Source organism: Convolutriloba macropyga, chromosome 1 (assembly GCF_964194025.1).
Source record: "Convolutriloba macropyga chromosome 1, txConMacr16.3, whole genome shotgun sequence".
NCBI classification, from domain to species: Eukaryota; Metazoa; Xenacoelomorpha; order Acoela; family Convolutidae; genus Convolutriloba; species Convolutriloba macropyga.
Genome location: NC_134468.1, coordinates 32,371,771 through 32,394,208, shown reverse-complemented (window position 1 = coordinate 32,394,208; position 22,438 = coordinate 32,371,771). Strand labels below are relative to the sequence as shown.

General features: G+C 35.6%; 2 protein-coding genes across 2 annotated transcripts in view; one reads left to right on the top strand and one right to left on the bottom strand.

The window, feature by feature from the left end:
- Positions 1-22,438, bottom strand: part of LOC142337981 (digestive cysteine proteinase 1-like) — a 233,575-nt gene that overhangs the window by 122,542 nt on the left and 88,595 nt on the right. The gene's annotated exons all lie outside the window — the stretch shown is intronic.
- LOC142337942 (NPC intracellular cholesterol transporter 1-like) overlaps positions 1-22,438 on the top strand; it is a 61,004-nt gene that overhangs the window by 7,990 nt on the left and 30,576 nt on the right. The window contains exons 2-10 of the mRNA XM_075387578.1: positions 488-744; positions 1,395-1,615; positions 1,980-2,205; positions 16,688-17,027; positions 17,305-17,404; positions 17,657-17,855; positions 18,147-18,323; positions 18,575-18,692; positions 21,400-21,527. Coding sequence (XP_075243693.1) covers positions 488-744; positions 1,395-1,615; positions 1,980-2,205; positions 16,688-17,027; positions 17,305-17,404; positions 17,657-17,855; positions 18,147-18,323; positions 18,575-18,692; positions 21,400-21,527 — 1,766 coding nt within the window. The remainder of the gene's footprint in view (positions 1-487; positions 745-1,394; positions 1,616-1,979; positions 2,206-16,687; positions 17,028-17,304; positions 17,405-17,656; positions 17,856-18,146; positions 18,324-18,574; positions 18,693-21,399; positions 21,528-22,438) is intronic.

Below are 22,438 nucleotides of genomic sequence, written 5' to 3'. Positions count from 1 at the left end.
GCGAAATAAAGTTTTTACTTGTATTTCGCAGCTAAGATCAGGACACTTTTGCGAACACGGGTTGCTAATATCCCTTCAATTTTGCCGGTTTCTGCTAAAGTAGCTTTTTTCTGCAATATTGTTGCATTTTCAATGTATTAACATAGGAAAAACGATCACGAGATACACGCATCGGGCATATTTGCCCGTGACGATTTGGGTATACCTCTGCGGTGTAATGATAACAAGGTTATGGATACTATTGTCCCAGGTTATTAATTTTGTCGGCAACAGAGTGTGGTGTAACAAAACAAAAGCATTCTATTGTTTAATATGGTATTTTTTATTAGATTTTCAATCTTTAATTATATTTTAAATCGAAAATTGTTTTTTTTACTAAGCGCTCAGTGAAACTTGAATTACTGATCGCGAAAGCTCATTCTAAAATTTTTTTTTTGCATGTCTGATGATACAGTAAACAATATATTCGAGTAAAATGTTTGTCTAGACATGTCGGCAATGAACTACTCAACTTACCCTTGCAATGAAGCCCTGGATGAAACAAATCAAGCTTGTAGCTGTATGGACTGTGAAGCAAGTTGCCCTGCCCCTGTGCCGTACCCAGAGCCAAAGGAACCCTGGAAAGTGTTTGATCTCTACGGCTACATGGTAGTGTCTGCTGCAGTCTTCGTCGTGTTTGCAGCTGTGTTCTTAACTGTCATGCTTATCCATAATATCAAGTACTCAAAGTCTTCTGTGGAACAGGTATGCATTACCACTTGAACCGAATAATACTTATTTACATCTTTTCATGACGCCGAATCGTACATTTTGCTCAAGTTAATTTGCTCAAACTTGTCACTTTTTTCAACAATTGCTGTTAATTACGTGTCTAGTAGGCAGACATGAAAGGAAGCCTGATTGATGAATATTTGCATAACAGTCCCTGCATTACTAATTGAGAATAAAGAGCCAAATTGCAGATTGGCATTTTCTAAGTAATTGAAAGGAATTCAAGAAATCAGGTTTTGTGATTGATTGTTAATTGAAGCATATTTGTGGGCTAGGATAAGCTCTACTATTAATTGAAGGCTATGCTATTTGCGGCGTAATGTTGTAGTCTGAAGAGGCTATATTGAGCTCAACTAATGAAGAATAACGTTAAATTTTGATTTGAATTTTTTATCTAATATAATATCCTTATGTAAAATATGGGGGTATCGTAATTGCATTGGATCAATCAGTCGACTGGATTAGTTTTCGAGAAATGTGATCAAAATTTGAAAATTATATGGTAACTTTTCTAACAGTGCATGTCGATTTGCAATTTTGCAGCCTTGGGATCTTTTTGGATGCATAATCTGCAGAAGAATTGAGAATTCTGAGGGAAATAAAATGATGTATGACGATTTTAGATGAATCAAGAAGCGAACTTGGATTTAGACGCGACCGTTTCTAGACCGAATGGAACTGTTGGTGGTGATGGCGGAGGATTCAATTTAGCCTTCGAAAAAGGAGGGGAATGGATGAAGAATGGTTTAGAAAAATTCTTTTTCAAGTGGGCTTTCATGGTCACCTCATACCCAGTCACCGTGGTCGTCATATGGATTGTGGTGGTTGCTGGACTCACTACAGGGTAATTATGATGGTTGATTATCAAGCAAAACCTGTCAAGTACTTTGAATATCTTCTCTATTCATTCAAATTTTTCTGCATTTTTACACGTGTCACCATTATATCCAATTTTATTGCATCTTTCAAATGTTTCGCGAAAGTTTCTGTTGTTACACGAGATAATATAATATAATATAATATAATATAATATAATATATAATATAATATAATATATAATATAATATAATATAATATAATATAATATAATATAATATAATATAATATAATATAATATAATATAGTAAATGAACTATCATGGTGCAATTAAAGACTGCGAAATGAAAATAGCTCATCGCAATGTGTAAACGAGGAAAAATGTATTTCAGCTGTTTATTTCTCGACATCACAACTGACCCTGTAGCACTTTGGTCCTCACCGTCCAGTGCCACGTACCAGCAGCTGCAGTTCTACAATGACCATTTTATGCCGTTCTACAGAGTGGAGCAGGTATTTGTGTACACGAAAGACAAAACAGGATCAAACTACAGTTCAATTGGGACAGGCTTCAGAAACTACTACGGGCCAGTCTTCAACAAATCTATCATGGAGGAGGTAATTTTCGAGATAGCCGTTTTCAGTTCTCCAGGAATAGATATCATGATTGTTCTTAAACGAAGACAGGAATGCCATCTTTGAGTATTCGTTAGAAAAAGTAACTGTTGGTGGTTATTTTGATATTTCTCTTCTTCCAGTGCACTGTCAAGTATACGTGTTCTCCGGTATCGTTCGCCCGGCTCCTTTTTAGTGAGAGTCTGTATACTCGGAAGAGTCTGTATACTCAAAGGTTTTTTAGTCAGATTGGTTGATCGATATACGTGAATGGTTTTCAAATTTTGACTTTTTCGAGGAGTTAAGCTTCTTCCATTTGAATTGCTATCTGAGGCAATTATTGTATGTGTTGGTATTTTATTGGTATTCCAGAGATTTTTTCGACTTTGTTTTAGAACGTCGACTTCGGCTTTAGAACATTGGACTTTAACAGTAGGTTTGATAATACATAGAAATTAGCAACTGCTGGTAATGCTCAAGGTCAACCATTATCAGACGTTTTCTACCAATAACAGTCTCTTCTCCCTATTCCAACTACAACTACCCCTCCCCCGCGCCTTAAGCTGATGCAAGGTTTTTCATGACTTGAATTTTGACTTCTTTCGTTTCGAACATTTAACTCCGTTTTTAATAGCCGCACAGCGGTAGCTGGGGCTATTATTGGCCTTCTCTTGGTTCTTTACAATTCAAAGAATTTGAATTGTATTGGGGCGCTGTCTTTTTTTTAAGATCTGATCACACATTTTCATGATTTTTGAAGTCAAATTGGAGTAGTGATTTTGGTCACGCCGAAACAGGAAGTGGAGCGAAAAAGCGAGTGGTTTTGCGGCGTGAATTTTTTTCGCTCTAAATTTAAAGTAAAGTGAGAAAACGGTGTTTGAACAAAATTTCACTTTCTTGGTAGTGGTGTTTTGTTCACATGCGGCAATTTCACTTTGATTTTTACTGTTTTTTCGATTTTTTGGATCGGATTTTTTTCTAAAAGGTTTTCCCAATCCATTCATAGTTCATTCTAGGCCTAGTTTTTTGTTTCAATTAATTTTCTATTTCTCGCTAGTGTTTTTTTGTCCGCATGTGGCATTTCGGCATTTAGTTTCTGTTTTCTTTATTTTATTTTCCGATTTTTTTAAGAAATGGTTTTCCCAATTCACTCATAGACCGTTCTAGGTCGAGGTTTTTGTGTAGTCAATGAAAATTCTTTGAATTGTACGTCAGGACTTGTTCTGCTATGTTTTTTTTTATTTCGTCGTTATGATTTTTGTTACGACCATATGACTTCACAGCCACTTTTTGTTCATTCGTTCATGCAATTTCAATTGAATTGCGTGCGTGACGTCATTTTTCGCTCTCAGTGGAGCGAGTTTATTTGTTCATTCGCGTGATTAAATTTTTGGTCACACTTGACTTACCTCACTCTTGAAAATGACTTCCTCACTTTGAAATTGACTTTTATTTACTTTAATTCAAAGAGATAAGGTCAAATGGGTGTGTGCCACTCTAAATGAAGGTTATTTGAGAGCAGCTAATAGAGGCAGCAGTAACTTATACAGATTCTTAATCAAAAGACTCCAGAGCTACGAAGCTATTGCGGCTATTTTCTGGCAAGCTGTCAGCTATGTTTGAACTTTGACTTCTGTTTTCGAACATTGGATTTTAACAGTAGCTTAGTTAATATAGAAATTAGGAACTGCTGGTACTGTTCAAAGTAAAAAGGTTTTTTCCAGAACTTTGATCCCATATAAGTCCCTCTTACCTCTCTTAGCTATCTAACCTACCATCCCTCATCTACCCCCCCCCCCCCCCCCAACCCAACTGCCGACCCCCGCCAACCATCTACATCAAACTATACCCCCTGTGCAACACTTACTCCCTACCCACTTGCCCCCTGGCAGCCTATGCCTTGCACAAACCCCACCTCAACTCACCCCTCACGCAAAATACTTACACCCCTCCGCCAACTACCACCACCACCTACCTACGCCACCCACCGGCCCGCATTCCGAACTTAAAATTGGTTGTTTCGTACTATATATTGCGTTGTTTGTATTTTTTATTTCTGAAATAGGTGGTTTGATAGGAAGATTTGATAGCACGTCTCTTTGAGTCGTTTCCGGTATTCTACGGGCTATGATCTTTATCCAAAGTTTTTACTTGACCATTTTCCGCTTTTGTTCTAGAACATTGACTTTTTCAAGCTTCACTTTATTATTATGGGTGATTGCATTTGTTCTCATTCTGAAACATAAAAGTGATTGTTAGCAGTTGACTAACAACGTGGTTGTAACTAAGTGGTTAAGATGTCGGACTGCTATACTGGCAGTCGCAGGTTCAAACCCCTATCAGGTTTGAACCCAAGTTTTTGCAGCCAAAAAAGCTGCACCCCTTTTTTAGATTTCAACTCTCCTGTCGTTCGAGAGCAATTTATACGACGGTGGTCGGTTTATGTTTGTGTTATTAATTTTTTGTGGATATCTTTGCCCATTTTTATCTTTGCGGACATTTGGTGCTATTTTTCTATTTTTTAATCTAAATGATGTAACCTTTGCCTCATCTGTATGAAAAACCTTTTTAGTTATGCAAAAATGTACATTTTTTATTATTACAGCACAGGATTTTTCTGGAATATACGGAGATATTAGTTTGCTGAATTGTCTAACATTTTGTTGCTCTCTTGATAGCATTTTCAGCTTTTTTTTGTTTTCAAATATAGACTTTCAAATATCAAACTCATATATTGCGGTTCGCAAAATTTAGTTTAATTAGAATTAACGAGCTTTACATTTTCTGAAGAAGTCTTAGCCCAAGAAGTCTAAAGAAGTCTTTAGATACTGTTTCTCTCGTTTTGAATGTTTTCAGCTAATCTGTTTAAAATTAGGCCAATTTCTTAATTTTGTCTCATCGTCTTGTTGTTGCAATAATTTTTCTTGATTATCGCAAAGCAATAGATTTTTTTAGTACAGGCGATCCACTGAATAATCAACGAATCCTGATGCATAAAAGTGCACAGATATATTTTAACAGGCTCTATCAGCCTGTCAGATGCTTTTATTCAGGGGCTCTGTTCTTTAAATTTCTTTTATCTTTCGAGCACGTTTTTTATACAAAAGTTACGTCTTTCGAGTTTAACTTCTGACTTAACTCACTGAATGCTTCAACTCAATAGCTTCTAGAGTTCATTCAGCATTATTGCGCGAATAGGTTCAAGGTGAAAGAAAGCGAATTCCGTAGAAAGGGGATGTTCAATTAAAGCGCGGCAGAATAGAACAGTGGCAGAATACATTGAGGACTGCCCAATTTTTTTCTAATTGTCAAGTATTCTAATTTGGTCTACGGTTTCATTGAATTAAAAACATGGTCAATTCAGCCTCTAATTTGGAGGACAATAAGCTGAGCACGAATACCAATGATCAGGATACTCTAAAGAACTTTGAAAACATAATTCACTAAGATTTTAAACATTAAGTAGTGCCCGCGCTTTATTTGAACATCCCGTTTCTACGGATTTCGCTTTTTCTCACCTTGAGCCTCTTCGCGCAATAATGCTGAATGAATTCTAGAAGCTATTGATATGAAGCATTCAGTGAGTTAAGTCAGAAGTTAAACTCGAAAGTCGTAACTTTATAACAAAAAACGTGCTCGAAAGATAAAAGAAATTTAAAGGAAAGAGCCCCTGAATAAAAGCCTCTGACAGGCTGATAGAGCCTTTTAAAAATATATCTGTGCACTTTTATGCATCAGGATTCGTTGATTATTCAGTGGATCGCCTGTACTAAAAAAAGTCCATTGCTTTGCGATAATCAAAAAAAATAATTGCAACAACAAGACGATGAGAAATAAGACGAAATAAGAAAATGGCCTAATTTTAAACAGATTAGCTGAAAACATTCAAAAAGAGAGAAACAGTGTCTAAAGACTTCTTTAGACTTCTTCAGATAATGTAAACCTCTTTAATTCTAATCGAATTGATTTTTGCGAACCGGAATATTTGAGTTTGATATTTGAAAGTCTATATTTTAAGTTTCGATATTGAAAAAAATTGGAATTCAGCTTTGAACAGTTCAGTTCCTGTTCCTTTCTCAGCTGCTATGAGTATTTTTAAACTTATTTTTAATTTTCTAGTTTTCAAGTTTTGCGACTAAATAAAATTTTGTTACTTCGGACGCAGCAACAGAATAGAAGATTGCACCAAAATCTTGAACTTTTAAAACACCAGAAAAAGGTCCGCGGCATTGTGATTGTCAGAAACAAAATGAAATTGAGTGCTAAAGAGCGAAACAAATCACAGCAAGAATTTAAACTGAATTTGAAATAAAAACCAGAGGGCTACTGCGAATCTGTGCGTAGCGCGAATGTTCCAACTTACCTCTCAAGGTTGCAACAACTTTTGAATTCCGTCAGAGAAACCGTTAGGATTTATTCGAAACCAACTGATTTGTAGAATTTTACTTGTGCTCTTAGAACCAAAAAATGCGTTCTTTTTTCCGGTCAAAAACGAAAATCCTTTAACCCATTCAAGAAAAATAATAGTATTGCAATTGGTAGTTTACAAACTTAGAGAAACCAAACAAACACATAAAAACCACCAACACAAATACAAAGAATAACACCAAAAAAGAACGTTTTTACAATTTTTGAGGAATTAGTTGATACTAAACGTTTGTCGCCGCTCAGTTAGGTCGTCTGTTTGTTTTCAGGAAAAGCTACATGTGAATTGTTTGAGGCATTTGTGTTGGTGAATGCAATTTTGACACAGCTTTGAAAGTTAACTCTTGAAGTTTTCAAAAATTTCATCAACTTTGATATTTCATTAGCATGGTGGGATTAGTTTAAATCTGGCAGATAAGTCATCAGCGAGATTTAAAAACAGTTTTGGACTTAATGAAAGCCGCAGTTTATCGCAAATAAGAAGTAATTGTTCTAATTTTGTCATGATCTCTATTTGTATCAAACTCAAGTAACCAACCCTCTCAAACTCCTAACATACTAACTATCTCTTGCCCTCTCCCGCCCTCCTACACACATCAAACTTTACACACACGCACATGCATGCATACTCCCACAAAAGCGGAAATATTTTGTGAATCATTGTGTTATCATCTAGTTTTAAAAACAGTTCAAGCATGGGACTTTTTAAAGCATTGGACTTTTTTTGTAGCAAATATGTAATTTTTTTCAATCTTTGATGAATTCTGACAGTTTTTGCACTGTCTTTATTTCTATCTAACCTTTAACGGAATTAACCCTCTCACAATAAGTGTTTCTACCCCTCGCACTCTTCCATCATTCGCGCTTTACCTCTCTCGCGCTCTTCCACACACATAACAGGTACATACATACATACACCCACAAAGCTGCCCAATCACACGAACACAAATACAAACACCGATACCAAGATTTTAATTTTTTGGCATCTAATCTTTACTCAAGGCTCTTTACCGTTCATTTAAATCTTGAACCTATTTTTCTGGGATACTAGACATGAACTTCTTGAGGCAATTGTATTGGTAACCGCAGAATTGACACTAAATTTAAAATGAACTTTTTGAGATTTTTTCGAATTATTTTGTTTCACGAGCATAATCGGCTTAATCGTTTTCTTAAGATCTAGCAGATGTGTTACCAGCAAGATTTAAGAAACGCGATTTGATTTTGATTATACTTAGGGCTGCGATTTGTGGCAAATTTTAAGTAAGTTTTCTAATATGTTTCTGTTTCTATCCGAAGTATCATTGAACAACTGAGTAAGAGACAAATTGCGACTCTAAAAACGCAACGAAACTCCATAAATCTATTTTCGATTTCAAGTCTTAATGATTTAAATCATGATTTTAGTTCAAGTTCTCTTCCATATTTTCATAGCACTCTGTAATTGCTGTTATTTGCTTCGTCATTTGTTCATAAATAACCTGCCTCATTCTGTAAATGACTGCTGTGCTCAAAATGTTGATGACACTCATTTTTTGCTTTATTTATCTTGTATTGGTGACTAAGAAAGCTTCATAAGTTAATTGGACAATGTAGTTTGCAGAATTTGTGATTTTTGAAAGTTTTTGTGATGACTCCAACAGTTCTGTTTTGTGCCGTACGTCGTCTCTATGCTTCGGCAAGCCAGTCTTAAGCGCAGTCATATTTGGTAGTCTTTGATATTAGCTGACTTTTAATGTTCTGATGCTATTAACACCTGTGAAGAAAGCTGATAAACCTGTAGATTTTTAGTTTCTGCGTTTCAATTTCTACTTATCATCAAATTTTTCAGCAAAGGGTTTCAACTATTTAGTAGCAGTTCGTGGACATAGTCTAAGCTCAATTACTTTTTAATTGATCTTAATGTAGGCCAATGGCAGTCATCAAAAACGAACACCGACACCAAAAAAAAGGTTTTTAAAGTTTTAATTTTTGGCAACTGATCTTTACTCAGCATTCGTTACCGTTGATTTAAACCTTGAACCTCTTTTTCTGGAATACTAGACATGAACGTCTTGAGGCAGTTGGATTGGTTACCACAAAATTGTCATTAAATTTGAAATCAACTTTGAGATTTTTTTCGAATTATTTTTCTTATTTACGAGCAAAATCTGCCTAATCGTTTTCTTGATGTCTAGCAGATGTGTTACCATCGAGATTTAAGAAACACTATTTGATTTTGATTATACTTAGGGCTGCGGTTTGTGGCAAATATTAAGTAAGTTTTCTAATATGTTTATTTTATCCGAGGCAGTCTTAATCACTTTTGCTTGATTTTTCTTCTGTGACTATCAAGGCTTCATCAATTAATGGGACAATGTAGTTTGTAGACTTTTTGATTTTGAGTTTTTGCGATGACTACAGCAGTTTTCTTTTGTGCCGTACGTCATTTCTATACCTTGGCAAGCCAGTCTTAATCGCAGTCATGTTTGGTAGTCTTTTGTATTAGCTGACTTTTAGTCTTCTGATGCTATGAACACCTGCTAAAAAGCTGAGAAACGTGTAGATTTTAAGTTTCTGTGTTTCAATTTCTACCTATCATCAGTTTTTTCATCAAAGGGTTTCAGTTATTTTGTAGCAGTTCGTGGACATAGTTTAAGCTCAATTACTTTTTAATTGATCTTAATGTAGGCCTATGGCAGTAATCAAAAACGAACACCGACACCAAAAAAGGGTTTTAAAATTTTAATGTTTTGCATTTTATCTTTACTCAGTGTTCGTTGCCGTTCATTTAAATCTTGAACCTCTTTTTCTGGAATACTAGACATGAACTTCTTGAGGTAATTGTATTGGTAACCGCAGAATTGACACTAAATTTAAAATGAACTTTTTGAGATTTTTTCGAATTATTTTGTTTCACGAGCATAATCGGCTTAATCGTTTTCTTAAGATCTAGCAGATGTGTTACCAGCAAGATTTAAGAAACACGAATTGATTTTGATTATACTTAGGGCTGCGGTTTGTGGCAAATATTAAGAAAGTTTTCTAATATGTTTCTATTTCTATCAGAAGTATCATTGAACGACTAACAGGCAAATGCTTCTCTAAAAACGCAACGAAACTCCATATATCTATATTTTGGATGTCAAATCTAAATAATGTAAATCATAATTTTAGATCAAGTCCTCTTTCGTCTCTTCATAGCGCTCTGTAACTGCCTTTTTTTGCTCTGTCATTTGTTCCTAAATAACCTGCCTGATTCTGTAAATGACTGCTGTGCTCAAAATGTTGGACTCATTTTTTGCTTTATTTATCTTGTTTTGGTGACTAAAAGGCTGCATGAGATAATGGGACAATGTAGTTTGTAGATATTGTGGTTTTTTTTAAGTTTTTGCAATGACTCCACCTGTTCTGTTTTGTGCCCTACGTCGTCTCTATACTTTGGCAGGCCTGTCTTAAGCGCAGTCATATTTGGTAGTCTTTGGTATTAGCTGACTTTTATTGTTTCGATGCTATGAACACCTGCGAAGAAAGCTGAGAAACATGTAGATTTTTAGTTTCTGTGTTTCAATTTCTATTTATCATCAATTTTTTCAGCAAAGGTTTTCAGCTATTTTGTAGCAGTTCGTGGACATAGTCTAAGCTCAATTACTTTTTAATTTATTTTAATATAGGCCTATGGCAGTCATCAAAAACGAACACCAACACCAAAAAAGTTTTTAAAATTTTAATTTTTAGCATTTGATCTTTACTCAGTGTTCGTTGCCGCTCATTTAAATCTTTAACCTCTTTTTCTGGAATACTAGACATGAACGTCTTGAGGCAGTTGGATTGGTTACCACAAAATTGTCATTAAATTTAAAATCAACTTTGAGATTTTTTTCGAATTATTTTTCTTATTTTACGAGCAAAATCTGCCTAATCGTTTTCTTGATGTCTAGCAGATGTGTTACCATCAAGATTTAAGAAACACTATTTGATTTTGATTATACTTAGGGCTGCGGTTTGTGGCAAATATTAAGTAAGTTTTCTAATATGTTTATTTTATCCGAGGCAGTCTTAATCACTTTTGCTTGATTTTTCTTCTGTGACTATCAAGGCTTCATCAATTAATGGGACAATGTAGTTTGTAGACTTTTTGATTTTGAGTTTTTGCGATGACTACAGCAGTTTTCTTTTGTGCCGTACGTCATTTCTATACCTTGGCAAGCCAGTCTTAATCGCAGTCATGTTTGGTAGTCTTTTGTATTAGCTGACTTTTAGTCTTCTGATGCTATGAACACCTGCTAAAAAGCTGAGAAACGTGTAGATTTTAAGTTTCTGTGTTTCAATTTCTACCTATCATCAGTTTTTTCATCAAAGGGTTTCAGTTATTTTGTAGCAGTTCGTGGACATAGTTTAAGCTCAATTACTTTTTAATTGATCTTAATGTAGGCCTATGGCAGTAATCAAAAACGAACACCGACACCAAAAAAGGGTTTTAAAATTTTAATGTTTTGCATTTTATCTTTACTCAGTGTTCGTTGCCGTTCATTTAAATCTTGAACCTCTTTTTCTGGAATACTAGACATGAACTTCTTGAGGTAATTGTATTGGTAACCGCAGAATTGACACTAAATTTAAAATGAACTTTTTGAGATTTTTTCGAATTATTTTGTTTCACGAGCATAATCGGCTTAATCGTTTTCTTAAGATCTAGCAGATGTGTTACCAGCAAGATTTAAGAAACACGAATTGATTTTGATTATACTTAGGGCTGCGGTTTGTGGCAAATATTAAGAAAGTTTTCTAATATGTTTCTATTTCTATCAGAAGTATCATTGAACGACTAACAGGCAAATGCTTCTCTAAAAACGCAACGAAACTCCATATATCTATATTTTGGATGTCAAGTCTAAATAATGTAAATCATAATTTTAGATCAAGTCCTCTTTCGTCTCTTCATAGCGCTCTGTAACTGCTTTTTTTTGCTCTGTCTTTTGTTCCTAAATAACCTGCCTGATTCTGTAAATGACTGCTGTGCTCAAAATGTTGGACTCATTTTTTGCTTTACTTATCTTGTTTTGGTGACTAAAAGGCTGCATGAGATAATGGGACAATGTAGTTTGTAGATATTGTGGTTTTTTTTAAGTTTTTGCAATGACTCCACCTGTTCTGTTTTGTGCCCTACGTCGTCTCTATACTTTGGCAGGCCTGTCTTAAGCGCAGTCATATTTGGTAGTCTTTGGTATTAGCTGACTTTTATTGTTTCGATGCTATGAACACCTGCGAAGAAAGCTGAGAAACGTGTAGATTTTTAGTTTCTGTGTTTCAATTTCTATTTATCATCAATTTTTTCAGCAAAGGTTTTCAGCTATTTTGTAGCAGTTCGTGGACATAGTCTAAGCTCAATTACTTTTTAATTTATTTTAATATAGGCCTATGGCAGTCATCAAAAACGAACACCAACACCAAAAAAGTTTTTAAAATTTTAATTTTTAGCATTTGATCTTTACTCAGTGTTCGTTGCCGCTCATTTAAATCTTTAACCTCTTTTTCTGGAATACTAGACATGAACGTCTTGAGGCAGTTGGATTGGTTACCACAAAATTGTCATTAAATTTAAAATCAACTTTGAGATTTTTTTCGAATTATTTTTCTTATTTTACGAGCAAAATCTGCCTAATCGTTTTCTTGATGTCTAGCAGATGTGTTACCATCAAGATTTAAGAAACACTATTTGATTTTGATTATACTTAGGGCTGCGTTTTGTGGCAAATATTAGGTAAGTTTTCTAATATGTTTATTTTATCCGAGGCAGTCTTAATCGCTTTTGCTTGATTTTTCTTCTGTGACTATCAAGGCTTCATCAATTAATGGGACAATGTAGTTTGTAGACTTTTTGATTTTGAGTTTTTGCGATGACTACAGCAGTTTTCTTTTGTGCCGTACGTCATTTCTATACCTTGGCAAGCCAGTCTTAATCGCAGTCATGTTTGGTAGTCTTTTGTATTAGCTGACTTTTAGTCTTCTGATGCTATGAACACCTGCTAAAAAGCTGAGAAACGTGTAGATTTTAAGTTTCTGTGTTTCAATTTCTACCTATCATCAGTTTTTTCATCAAAGGGTTTCAGTTATTTTGTAGCAGTTCGTGGACATAGTTTAAGCTCAATTACTTTTTAATTGATCTTAATGTAGGCCTATGGCAGTTATCAAAAACGAACACCGACACCAAAAAAGGGTTTTAAAATTTTAATGTTTTGCATTTTATATTTACTCAGTGTTCGTTGCCGTTCATTTAAATCTTGAATCTCTTTTTCTGGAATACTAGACATGAACTTCTTGAGGTAATTGTATTGGTAACCGCAGAATTGACTTTAAATTTAAAATGAACTTTTTGAGATTTTTTCGAATTATTTTGTTTCACGAGCATAATCGGCTTAATCGTTTTCTTAAGATCTAGCAGATGTGTTACCATCAAGATTTAAGAAACACTATTTGATTTTGATTATACTTAGGGCTGCGTTTTGTGGCAAATATTAAGTAAGTTCTCTAATATGTTTATTTTATCCGAGGCAGTCTTAATCACTTTTGCTTGATTTTTCTTCTGTGACTATCAAGGCTTCATCAATTAATGGGACAATGTAGTTTGTAGAGTTTTTGCGATGACTACAGCAGTTTTCTTTTGTGCCGTACGTCATTTCTATACCTTGGCAAGCCAGTCTTAATCGCAGTCATGTTTGGTAGTCTTTTGTATTAGCTGACTTTTAGTCTTCTGATGCTATGAACACCTGCTAAAAAGCTGAGAAACGTGTAGATTTTAAGTTTCTGTGTTTCAATTTCTACCTATCATCAGTTTTTTCATCAAAGGGTTTCAGTTATTTTGTAGCAGTTCGTGGACATAGTTTAAGCTCAATTACTTTTTAATTGATCTTAATGTAGGCCTATGGCAGTAATCAAAAACGAACACCGACACCAAAAAAGGGTTTTAAAATTTTAATGTTTTGCATTTTATCTTTACTCAGTGTTCGTTGCCGTTCATTTAAATCTTGAACCTCTTTTTCTGGAATACTAGACATGAACTTCTTGAGGTAATTGTATTGGTAACCGCAGAATTGACACTAAATTTAAAATGAACTTTTTGAGATTTTTTCGAATTATTTTGTTTCACGAGCATAATCGGCTTAATCGTTTTCTTAAGATCTAGCAGATGTGTTACCAGCAAGATTTAAGAAACACGAATTGATTTTGATTGTACTTAGGGCTGCGGTTTGTGGCAAATATTAAGAAAGTTTTCTAATATGTTTCTATTTCTATCAGAAGTATCATTGAACGACTAACAGGCAAATGCTTCTCTAAAAACGCAACGAAACTCCATATATCTATATTTTGGATGTCAAATCTAAATAATGTAAATCATAATTTTAGATCAAGTCCTCTTTCGTCTCTTCATAGCGCTCTGTAACTGCCTTTTTTTGCTCTGTCATTTGTTTCTAAATAACCTGCCTGATTCTGTAAATGACTGCTGTGCTCAAAATGTTGGACTCATTTTTTGCTTTATTTATCTTGTTTTGGTGACTAAAAGGCTGCATGAGATAATGAGACAATGTAGTTTGTAGATATTGTGGTTTTTTTTAAGTTTTTGCAATGACTCCACCTGTTCTGTTTTGTGCCCTACGTTGTCTCTATACTTTGGCAGGCCTGTCTTAAGCGCAGTCATATTTGGTAATCTTTGGTATTAGCTGACTTTTATTGTTTCGATGCTATGAACACATGCGAAGAAAGTTGAGAAACGTGTAGATTTTTAGTTTCTGTGTTTCAATTTCTATTTATCATCAATTTTTTCAACAAAGGGTTTCAGCTATTTTGTAGCAGTTCGTGGACATAGTCTAAGCTCAATTACTTTTTAATTTATTTTAATATAGGCCTATGGCAGTCATCAAAAACGAACACCAACACCAAAAAAGTTTTTAAAATTTTAATTTTTAGCATTTGATCTTTACTCAGTGTTCGTTGCCGCTCATTTAAATCTTTAACCTCTTTTTCTGGAATACTAGACATGAACTTCTTGAGGTAATTGTATTGGTAACCGCAGAATTGACACTAAATTTAAAATGAACTTTTTGAGATTTTTTCGAATTATTTTGTTTCACGAGCATAATCGGCTTAATCGTTTTCTTAAGATCTAGCAGATGTGTTACCAGCAAGATTTAAGAAACACGAATTGATTTTGATTATACTTAGGGCTGCGGTTTGTGGCAAATATTAAGAAAGTTTTCTAATATGTTTCTATTTCTATCAGAAGTATCATTGAACGACTGAGTAACAGGCAAATTGCGACTCTAAAAACATAACGAAACCCCATAAATCTATAGTCTCGATGTCAAGTCTAAATTATTTGAATCATAATTTCAGTTGCAGTCCTCTTTCGTCTTTTCGTAGCGCTCTGTAACTGCCTTTATTTGCTTAGTTTATCCGTTTTTTTGTTATAGTGTTGGACGCGCATGTCCGTTTTTCATTGCAAAAGATTAGACTCCTGTCAAGTCATCATAATTTTAGATCAAGTCCTTTTTCGTCTTTTCATAGCGCTCTGTAACCGCATTTATTTGCTCTGTCATTTGTTCCTAAATAACCTGCCTGATTCTGTAAAGGACGGCTGAGCTCAAAAGGTTGATGACTCATTTTTTGCTTTATTTATCTTGTTTTGGTGATTAGGAAGGCTTCACGAGTTAATGGGACAATGTAGTTTGTAGATATTGTGGTTTTTTTTAAGTTTTTGCAATGACTCTACCTGTTCTGTTTTGTGCCCTACGTCGTCTCTATATTTTGGCAGGCCTGTCTTAAGCGCAGTCATATTTGGTAGTCTTTGGTATTAGCTGACTTTTATTGTTCCGATGCTATGAACACCTGCGAAGGAAGCTGAGAAACTCGTAGATTTTAAGTTTCTGTGTTTCAATTTCTACCTATCATCAATTTTTTCATCAAAGGATTTCAGTTATTTTGTAGCAGTTCATGGACATAGTCTAAGCTCAATTACTTTTTAATTGATCTTAATGTAGGCCTATGGCAGTAATCAAAAACGAACACCGACACCAAAAAAGGGTTTTAAAATTTTAATGTTTTGCATTTTATCTTTACTCAGTGTTCGTTGCCGTTCATTTAAATCTTGAACCTCTTTTTCTGGAATATTAGACATGAACTTTTTGAGGCAAATGTTTTGGTTACCGCAAAATTGACACTAAATTTATAATCAGCGTTGAGATGTCGAATTATTTTGTTGTTTTACGAGCATAATCTGCCTAATCGTTTTCTTAAGGTCTAGCAGATGTGTTACCAGCGAGATTTAAGAAACACGAATTGATTTTGATAATACTTACGGCTGCGATTTTTGGCAACTATTAAGTAAGTTTTCTAATATGTTTCTATTTCTATCCGAGGTATCATTGAACGACTGAGTAACAGGCAAATTGCGACTCTAAAAACATAACGAAACCCCATAAATCTATAGTCTCGATGTCAAGTCTAAATTATTTGAATCATAATTTCAGTTGCAGTCCTCTTTCGTCTTTTCGTAGCGCTCTGTAACTGCCTTTATTTGCTTAGTTTATCCGTTTTTGTGTTAGTGTTGGACGCGCATGTCCATTTTTCATTGCAAAAGGTTAGACTCCTGTGTCCGTTTTTGGTTACAGAATTTTACTCTCATGTCCGTTTTTCGCGATCAATTTTTATCAAAGGATGTTTTTGTCAAATATATTAGTTGTATTTTTGTACTACATATTTTTCTTCTGATTTCGTCTGGCTTTGTTGACTTTTTCTTCTTGAGAAACGGTTAAAAACCTAGGGTTTTTAGTTGATGAGCAGTTCTCTAAGAGCTTTTCTCAAAAGTATGTTGTTAACCTAAACTCCTGAGTAGACATAAATTCTTGGCATGGAGAGCAATTCTTTGAGCTTCGCCTCGCCACTCGTTTGAGAGCAATGCGCACGAAACTTTTGTCAGCAGTACCGAACACCAGTTATTGTATTGCAGCTATTATGGAAATCTGTCGGCCATGTTTTTGCCTTTGCTATGTTGCCGAAACAGGATTTGAAATTGGCTGTTTAGGTTTTGAGTATGCAGCTGGAGATTCAATCACTTGTGGCATACGATCCATCGCAAGATAAAAACATCACATTGTCCGACATCTGTTTCAAACCTCTCTCACCCTTCAACGTTGAATGTTCGATCACATCTCCCTTGGAGTGGTTTCAGAATAGCTTTGCCAATCTCGATAAAACAATACCATACTTCATACCTACGTTCAATAAGTTCGACTATCACGATCACTTATCCAAATGTGTCAATGGACCAGAATTGACAGATGACAGTACTGAGCTCCACTTGAGCTGTTTGGGCAGCTGGGGTGGACCGATTGACCCTTGGGTTGTTTTGGGTGATTACAAAGGTACAGACTAAAATTTCGTGTTAGCAGTTAATGAACGTGTAATATTTGATAGGCCTTCAATTTAGCGCTCTAACCCTCTACTGAGATGTATAGCAGATATTTGCGAATTCTTGTGTACTCGAACGAGGTAAGATCTTTTTCAGAAGCAACGGATGCGAACATTAAAGGGCCAAATGGACATGTAATTTTTCTAATAAAATTGCTTGTTTTGAATGTATCTGTGGCTAGTAGAAATATCAACACAGATGTCTTGTATTTGAACATTGTTATTGTTTAGACAAAGATTACACGAGTGCAAATGTGATGGTGCTAACTTTCATTGTCAACATGTACAATGATGAGGACAAGAATCACGATGCTGAAGTTTGGGAACTTGAGTAAGTGTTCGCAGATGTTATACAATTCAAATATATTGCTAGATTAATCGGAGGTGTACGATACACGGTCAAATAATGGTCACATTAAATCGCTGGTAGGAAAAATTAACGTACTTCCTTCCTGCCAACTTGAGTAAAAATCAGGGTAGCATACGTATAGCTGTATGCTGTAGTGGTGTTAAAATTAAGCTTAATTATCTGGTTATCCCCAACTGGCCTATAATGGAAGCAATACTAGTGTTCGTCTTGAAGGTTTCTGAACTACCTGAAGAATTACGAGAGTAAGAACATATCCCTCAAGTACCAGGCTCAGAGATCTGTACAAGATGAGCTTAACCGGGAGAGTGAGGCGGATGTGGTGACTGTGAGTGTGTCCTACCTCCTCATGTTTGTCTACATTTGCGTGGCACTCGGACAATACAGCACCGATTTGAGAGTCATGTGCATAAGGGTATGAATTACATACATTCATGTGGCCTTTTGTTTCCTAGCTGACAACAGAAGTCTTTAATGCCAACTGCTAAAGTCTAACATAATCTCTTCAGTTGTGTTCAGTATGGTTTACGGAGAAAATTTGAAAACCTATGTCTAATTGCGGTCGCATCAAATTTGAACCAATATTATAGTCATGTAAGTCGTTGTTGCAATGTTGCAAACTCTCTGGAGTATTTTTTGGCTTGATTTGATTTTTGGCAGTGAAAGGATTGATCAATTGTGACCTGTATCTCTATTGTTACTTTAGGCCAAAATCACAGTTGGATTAGCGGGTGTGGTGATCGTTTTGGCTAGTGTGGGCTGTGCTGTGGGGTTCTTCGGTTACTTAAGAGTGGCTGCTACTCTCATCATCCTGGAAGTGGTGCCGTTCCTAGTCCTGGCAGTTGGTGTGGACAACATGTTCATACTCGTGCAAGCTAATCAGGTGAGGTTTTGTCATGATAAAGTTCCGAAGTCCATGTTATGAGTTTTACCCTTAGACGACAGTTAAGTCTCGCTAAGGTATCGAAATAAGAATGAAAATTTTGTTGTCTCATTAACCAGGTATGCGAGCTACCTGCTTATCTGAATTCAGTTGCCTCACATTGTATCCTTAATTTTTTTCTATTGCAAGATTGATTGAGCTTACAAGGTACACAGCGACGAGTTTTGGGTATATAAATGGCGATTGTTTAGAGGGCTGCCAAGAAGGACATTGAAGAGACTGTTCAAGAGAGGATTTGTCGCATCTTCTCAAAAATTGCCCCCAGCATGCTCCTGTCCAGTATATCCGAGACCACCGCGTTCTTGCTTGGTCAGTTAAATTTTGTTTCAGACGCTACCATACTAGTAAATTATTTACAGAGAGTGAACGGAAAGTATGCTGAAGTAAAAGTATCCGATGCGCAAGCAAACCGAATGTTTTGTAATAGTTATTAATAGCCGCCCTCATCTTCTCAACCGGCTATAATAGCGGCCCCTTTTCAAAGAATTGTATTAGTGCGCTGTCTTCTTTTAAACTCGAAGAGGAGTATTGGAGAACTTTCTTTTTAATTACTCTCGAACTAAATTGGAAGCAATTATGGTAAACGTGTCTTTTTTATTCAAAATTTTTGTTCTGCCGTTTTTTAAAGAGCGTTCTTTCCATTTAATTTGAGTGACTTTAACACGCTTGGCACTTGATTTTTGCGTGATCTAAATTGCTCTTATTTAGAAATCTAGCAGAAGGCTAGCAATAAAAGCTAGCAGAAGGCCATAATAGCCTAGTCGAGTTATTAATGCTTCAGTGTAATACGTCTGAGTTTGGGAGTTAGAACCTCTCCTTAATCGGAAGTTTTTGTACCCATAAAAATTATCTAGGCTACAGCCCCCTCTGAATTTAATTGCCCCGCCTGTCGTTCGAAAGGAATTTGTCCGGCGTTAGTTGAAGTTTATTGCTATAATGGTTTAAGCTGACCGTGACTATACTGCGGTGCTGTTGGATTTTACGACTTTGTTACGATGAGGAGTATTGGTTTTCTTGAGATTTTTATGCCGGAAGTACTATTTATTCAAACTGCGTTTTAACTTTAAAACGAAAGTGAGTAAAATTGACCTGTGATCTATTTTTTCTCAGCGAGAGAAGTTCCTTGATCATGCGCTGCGTTCAGTGATTAACTTTTTGTCTTAGAAAAGTTTTTGAGAGAATGATGCAAATAGATATACCTTTTGAACCGTTTTTTGTCCACGTGGCTCATTTTTTCTTGTAATCTGTTGTTGAAATACTTTTTGATTGATCTCCATTAATATCTGATATTCTCCTCTGATATTGATCACACTTTATTTTTGATACCCAAATAATGCGTAATTGTTAAATGTTTCCCAATTTTCTAGTCAACTGTTAACCTTTTTCATTAATTTGTTTTTTGGAACTTGGAACGGAATTGTTTCTATTAAATATTTTTATGTCAACGAAGTTTTAATCATTCATGCATTGAAAACGCTTTTTTGGCGTGATGTGTTCTAGTTTTTTACAAAACTGTACACATAGTAAAACAATTTCATCGGTTTATGTCCAAGTTTTTTTTTTGTCTTTTAGCTTTATATGACTAAAAGTTGTTCAGTACACCGTCAGAGATTTCATTCAGTTTCGTGTTATTAATAGCCGCACAGCGGTAGCTGGGGCTATTATTGGCCTTCTCTTGGTTTTTTTTTGTCGTCGGGATTTTCGTTACGACCATATGACGTCACAACCACTTCAAGTCTGCTTTTTGTTCATTCTTTCATGCAATTTCAACTGAAATGCGTGTGTGACGTCATTTTTCGCTCTTATTGGAGCAGGTTCTTTGTTCATTCGCGTGAGTAAATTTTTGGTCACACTTGACTTACCTCACTCTCAAAAATGACTTCCTCAGTTTGAAATTGACTTTTATTTACTTTAATTCAAAGAGATAAGGTCAAATGGGTGTGTGTCACTCTAAATGAAGGTTATTTGAGAGCAGCTAATAGAGGCAGCAAAAACTTATACAGATTTTTAATCAAAATATAACATATCAGCCTTCAATGAAAAGACGAATTTTTTTGGTCTGTCTTTACTGTTTTTTTGAGACTGCAGATCTACGAAGCTATTGCGGCTATTTTCTGGCAGTCTGCCAGCTATGTTTTTTCGTTTTACATATGTAACGAATTTCAGTTTTGACTCATGACTTACCCCACTCAACGTTTTAACTGAATGGATTTTGTCTTCTTTCACACATTGAATTGCGCGATATAGTGAATACAGTCAATGTCAAAAGAGCAAAATCAAAAGAAACTGGAAACTGATAAAGCCCGGTCATTAAGTCATAGTGCATTAGGTTATCAAAGTCCATTAGAGCCATCGCTAGCTGACATTGGTGTTGAGTTTAATAGCTTTAATTCTTCTCTCTCTGCTCAAAGTGCTTTCAAGCAGCAGTTGCTCAGCAAAATAATCTAGACGCGACAGAGTCAGCATCTAATTTTTATTGGTATTGATACTGGCCCCTGTGTCGTGTCATCAAGAAGCAAGAGTATGTTCATTTACGAAATGACGTCAAAATAGTTAGCGCTTGTAAAATGTTCTTGGGCTGGTCTTTACTTTTTTCCTGTTCTTTGCACTCTTTTTGTACTGTACATTCTTTTTTTTCTGTTCTTTCAATCCCAATCGGGTTTATGGGAATCGATGGTGGCTATTTTCTTGCAATCTAAGGGGTATGCTGTAATCTTTCAAAATAATGCATTGTTAACTGTTACAGCCAAGACCGCATATTATTTGGAATTTATGTATTCCAGTGCGCCAAAGACGCAAAGATAGGTCAGTTAACGCATCTATTAATTTCGAGCCCCAGCCAAGCGCTGGCCATGCCTCTCATTCGCTGTGGATTGTAGTCAGGAAATCGCAGATCGATTGCGGCTCGTAAATTTTTGACTTAGTTAACCTCTTTTTTCAAAATTCGGCTTGGTTGACCGCGACCGTTTTCTTCTTACCAGATCTGATGTATAATGGACTGCTTTTTAATATTTAGGAGCGGTGACTCCAATGCCAGCCGTGCAGTCCTTCTCATTGTTTGCGGGCATGGCTATCTTCTTCGGGTTCCTCTTTCAGATCACAGCTTTCCTCGCAATATTCTATTGGGACTCCAAGAGGGAAAAAGTGAGTATCATTAATATACATTTTCTTAAATTAATGTGAATTCTCAACTGGCGATTCAATGAAAAAGCTTCTTTCCCCAACACTAAATGTGATTTTCTTAACTTGATATGCCCAAACCATATGTTTTAAGCAGCACAAAATCAAGTTATGTGAAACATCTGTAGTTCGCATAGGAAAGTTTTTACATCTGTAGATGGCATAGGAAAGTTTTTACGAGTAAAAAGTGAATGTTGGAAGTATCTGTCTCTGTGTGTGTAGGTATCTCTTCAAAAAATAGTAAAATTTTGCCTCCTACTTAGGAGGAAATAACTTTACATACCGGTTGAGCATGAAAGATGCATATGGCATCTGAACTAGAATTAGAGAAACCATACTGCGAATTGCAACTGGCAAGCCGAAAGCTCAAAAAACGGCCGAATTCAACGGTTAACGCTTGAAATTTCGTTCGTTCAGATAGAGGACTACCTTTTGATCACACTAATTTCTGCAAAATTTTAGCTTGACAATTTTGACTTTTCGAGTGGCTTTTGCGCCCTTGACTTTTTGCGTTTCGCGTGATCTAAATTTCTCTCTCAATCACAATTTCAAACAGCTCAACTCAATTGGCGGCAATTTAATACTAAAAGTCAAATGAAAAGTGAGCCGAAACTGGTGTCATTTTTTACTTTAAATCCTAATAGTGGTATATGTTAACCTCTAATGTGGTTATTTGAAGCCCACTATTGAACTTTAAGGCAAAACCCCTTCCCCCCCCCCCCCGACTGACGACTGAAGCAAGCTGCAATTGATTAGAGCTCCCACTTGTCGTTCAAGAGCAATTCTTCCGACGTTTAGTCGGTTATGTTTATCCCAGTGTAAAAAAGCAGGTACCAGAACTTGTTCCCGCAAACGACGCTTCTAATTACTGTTTT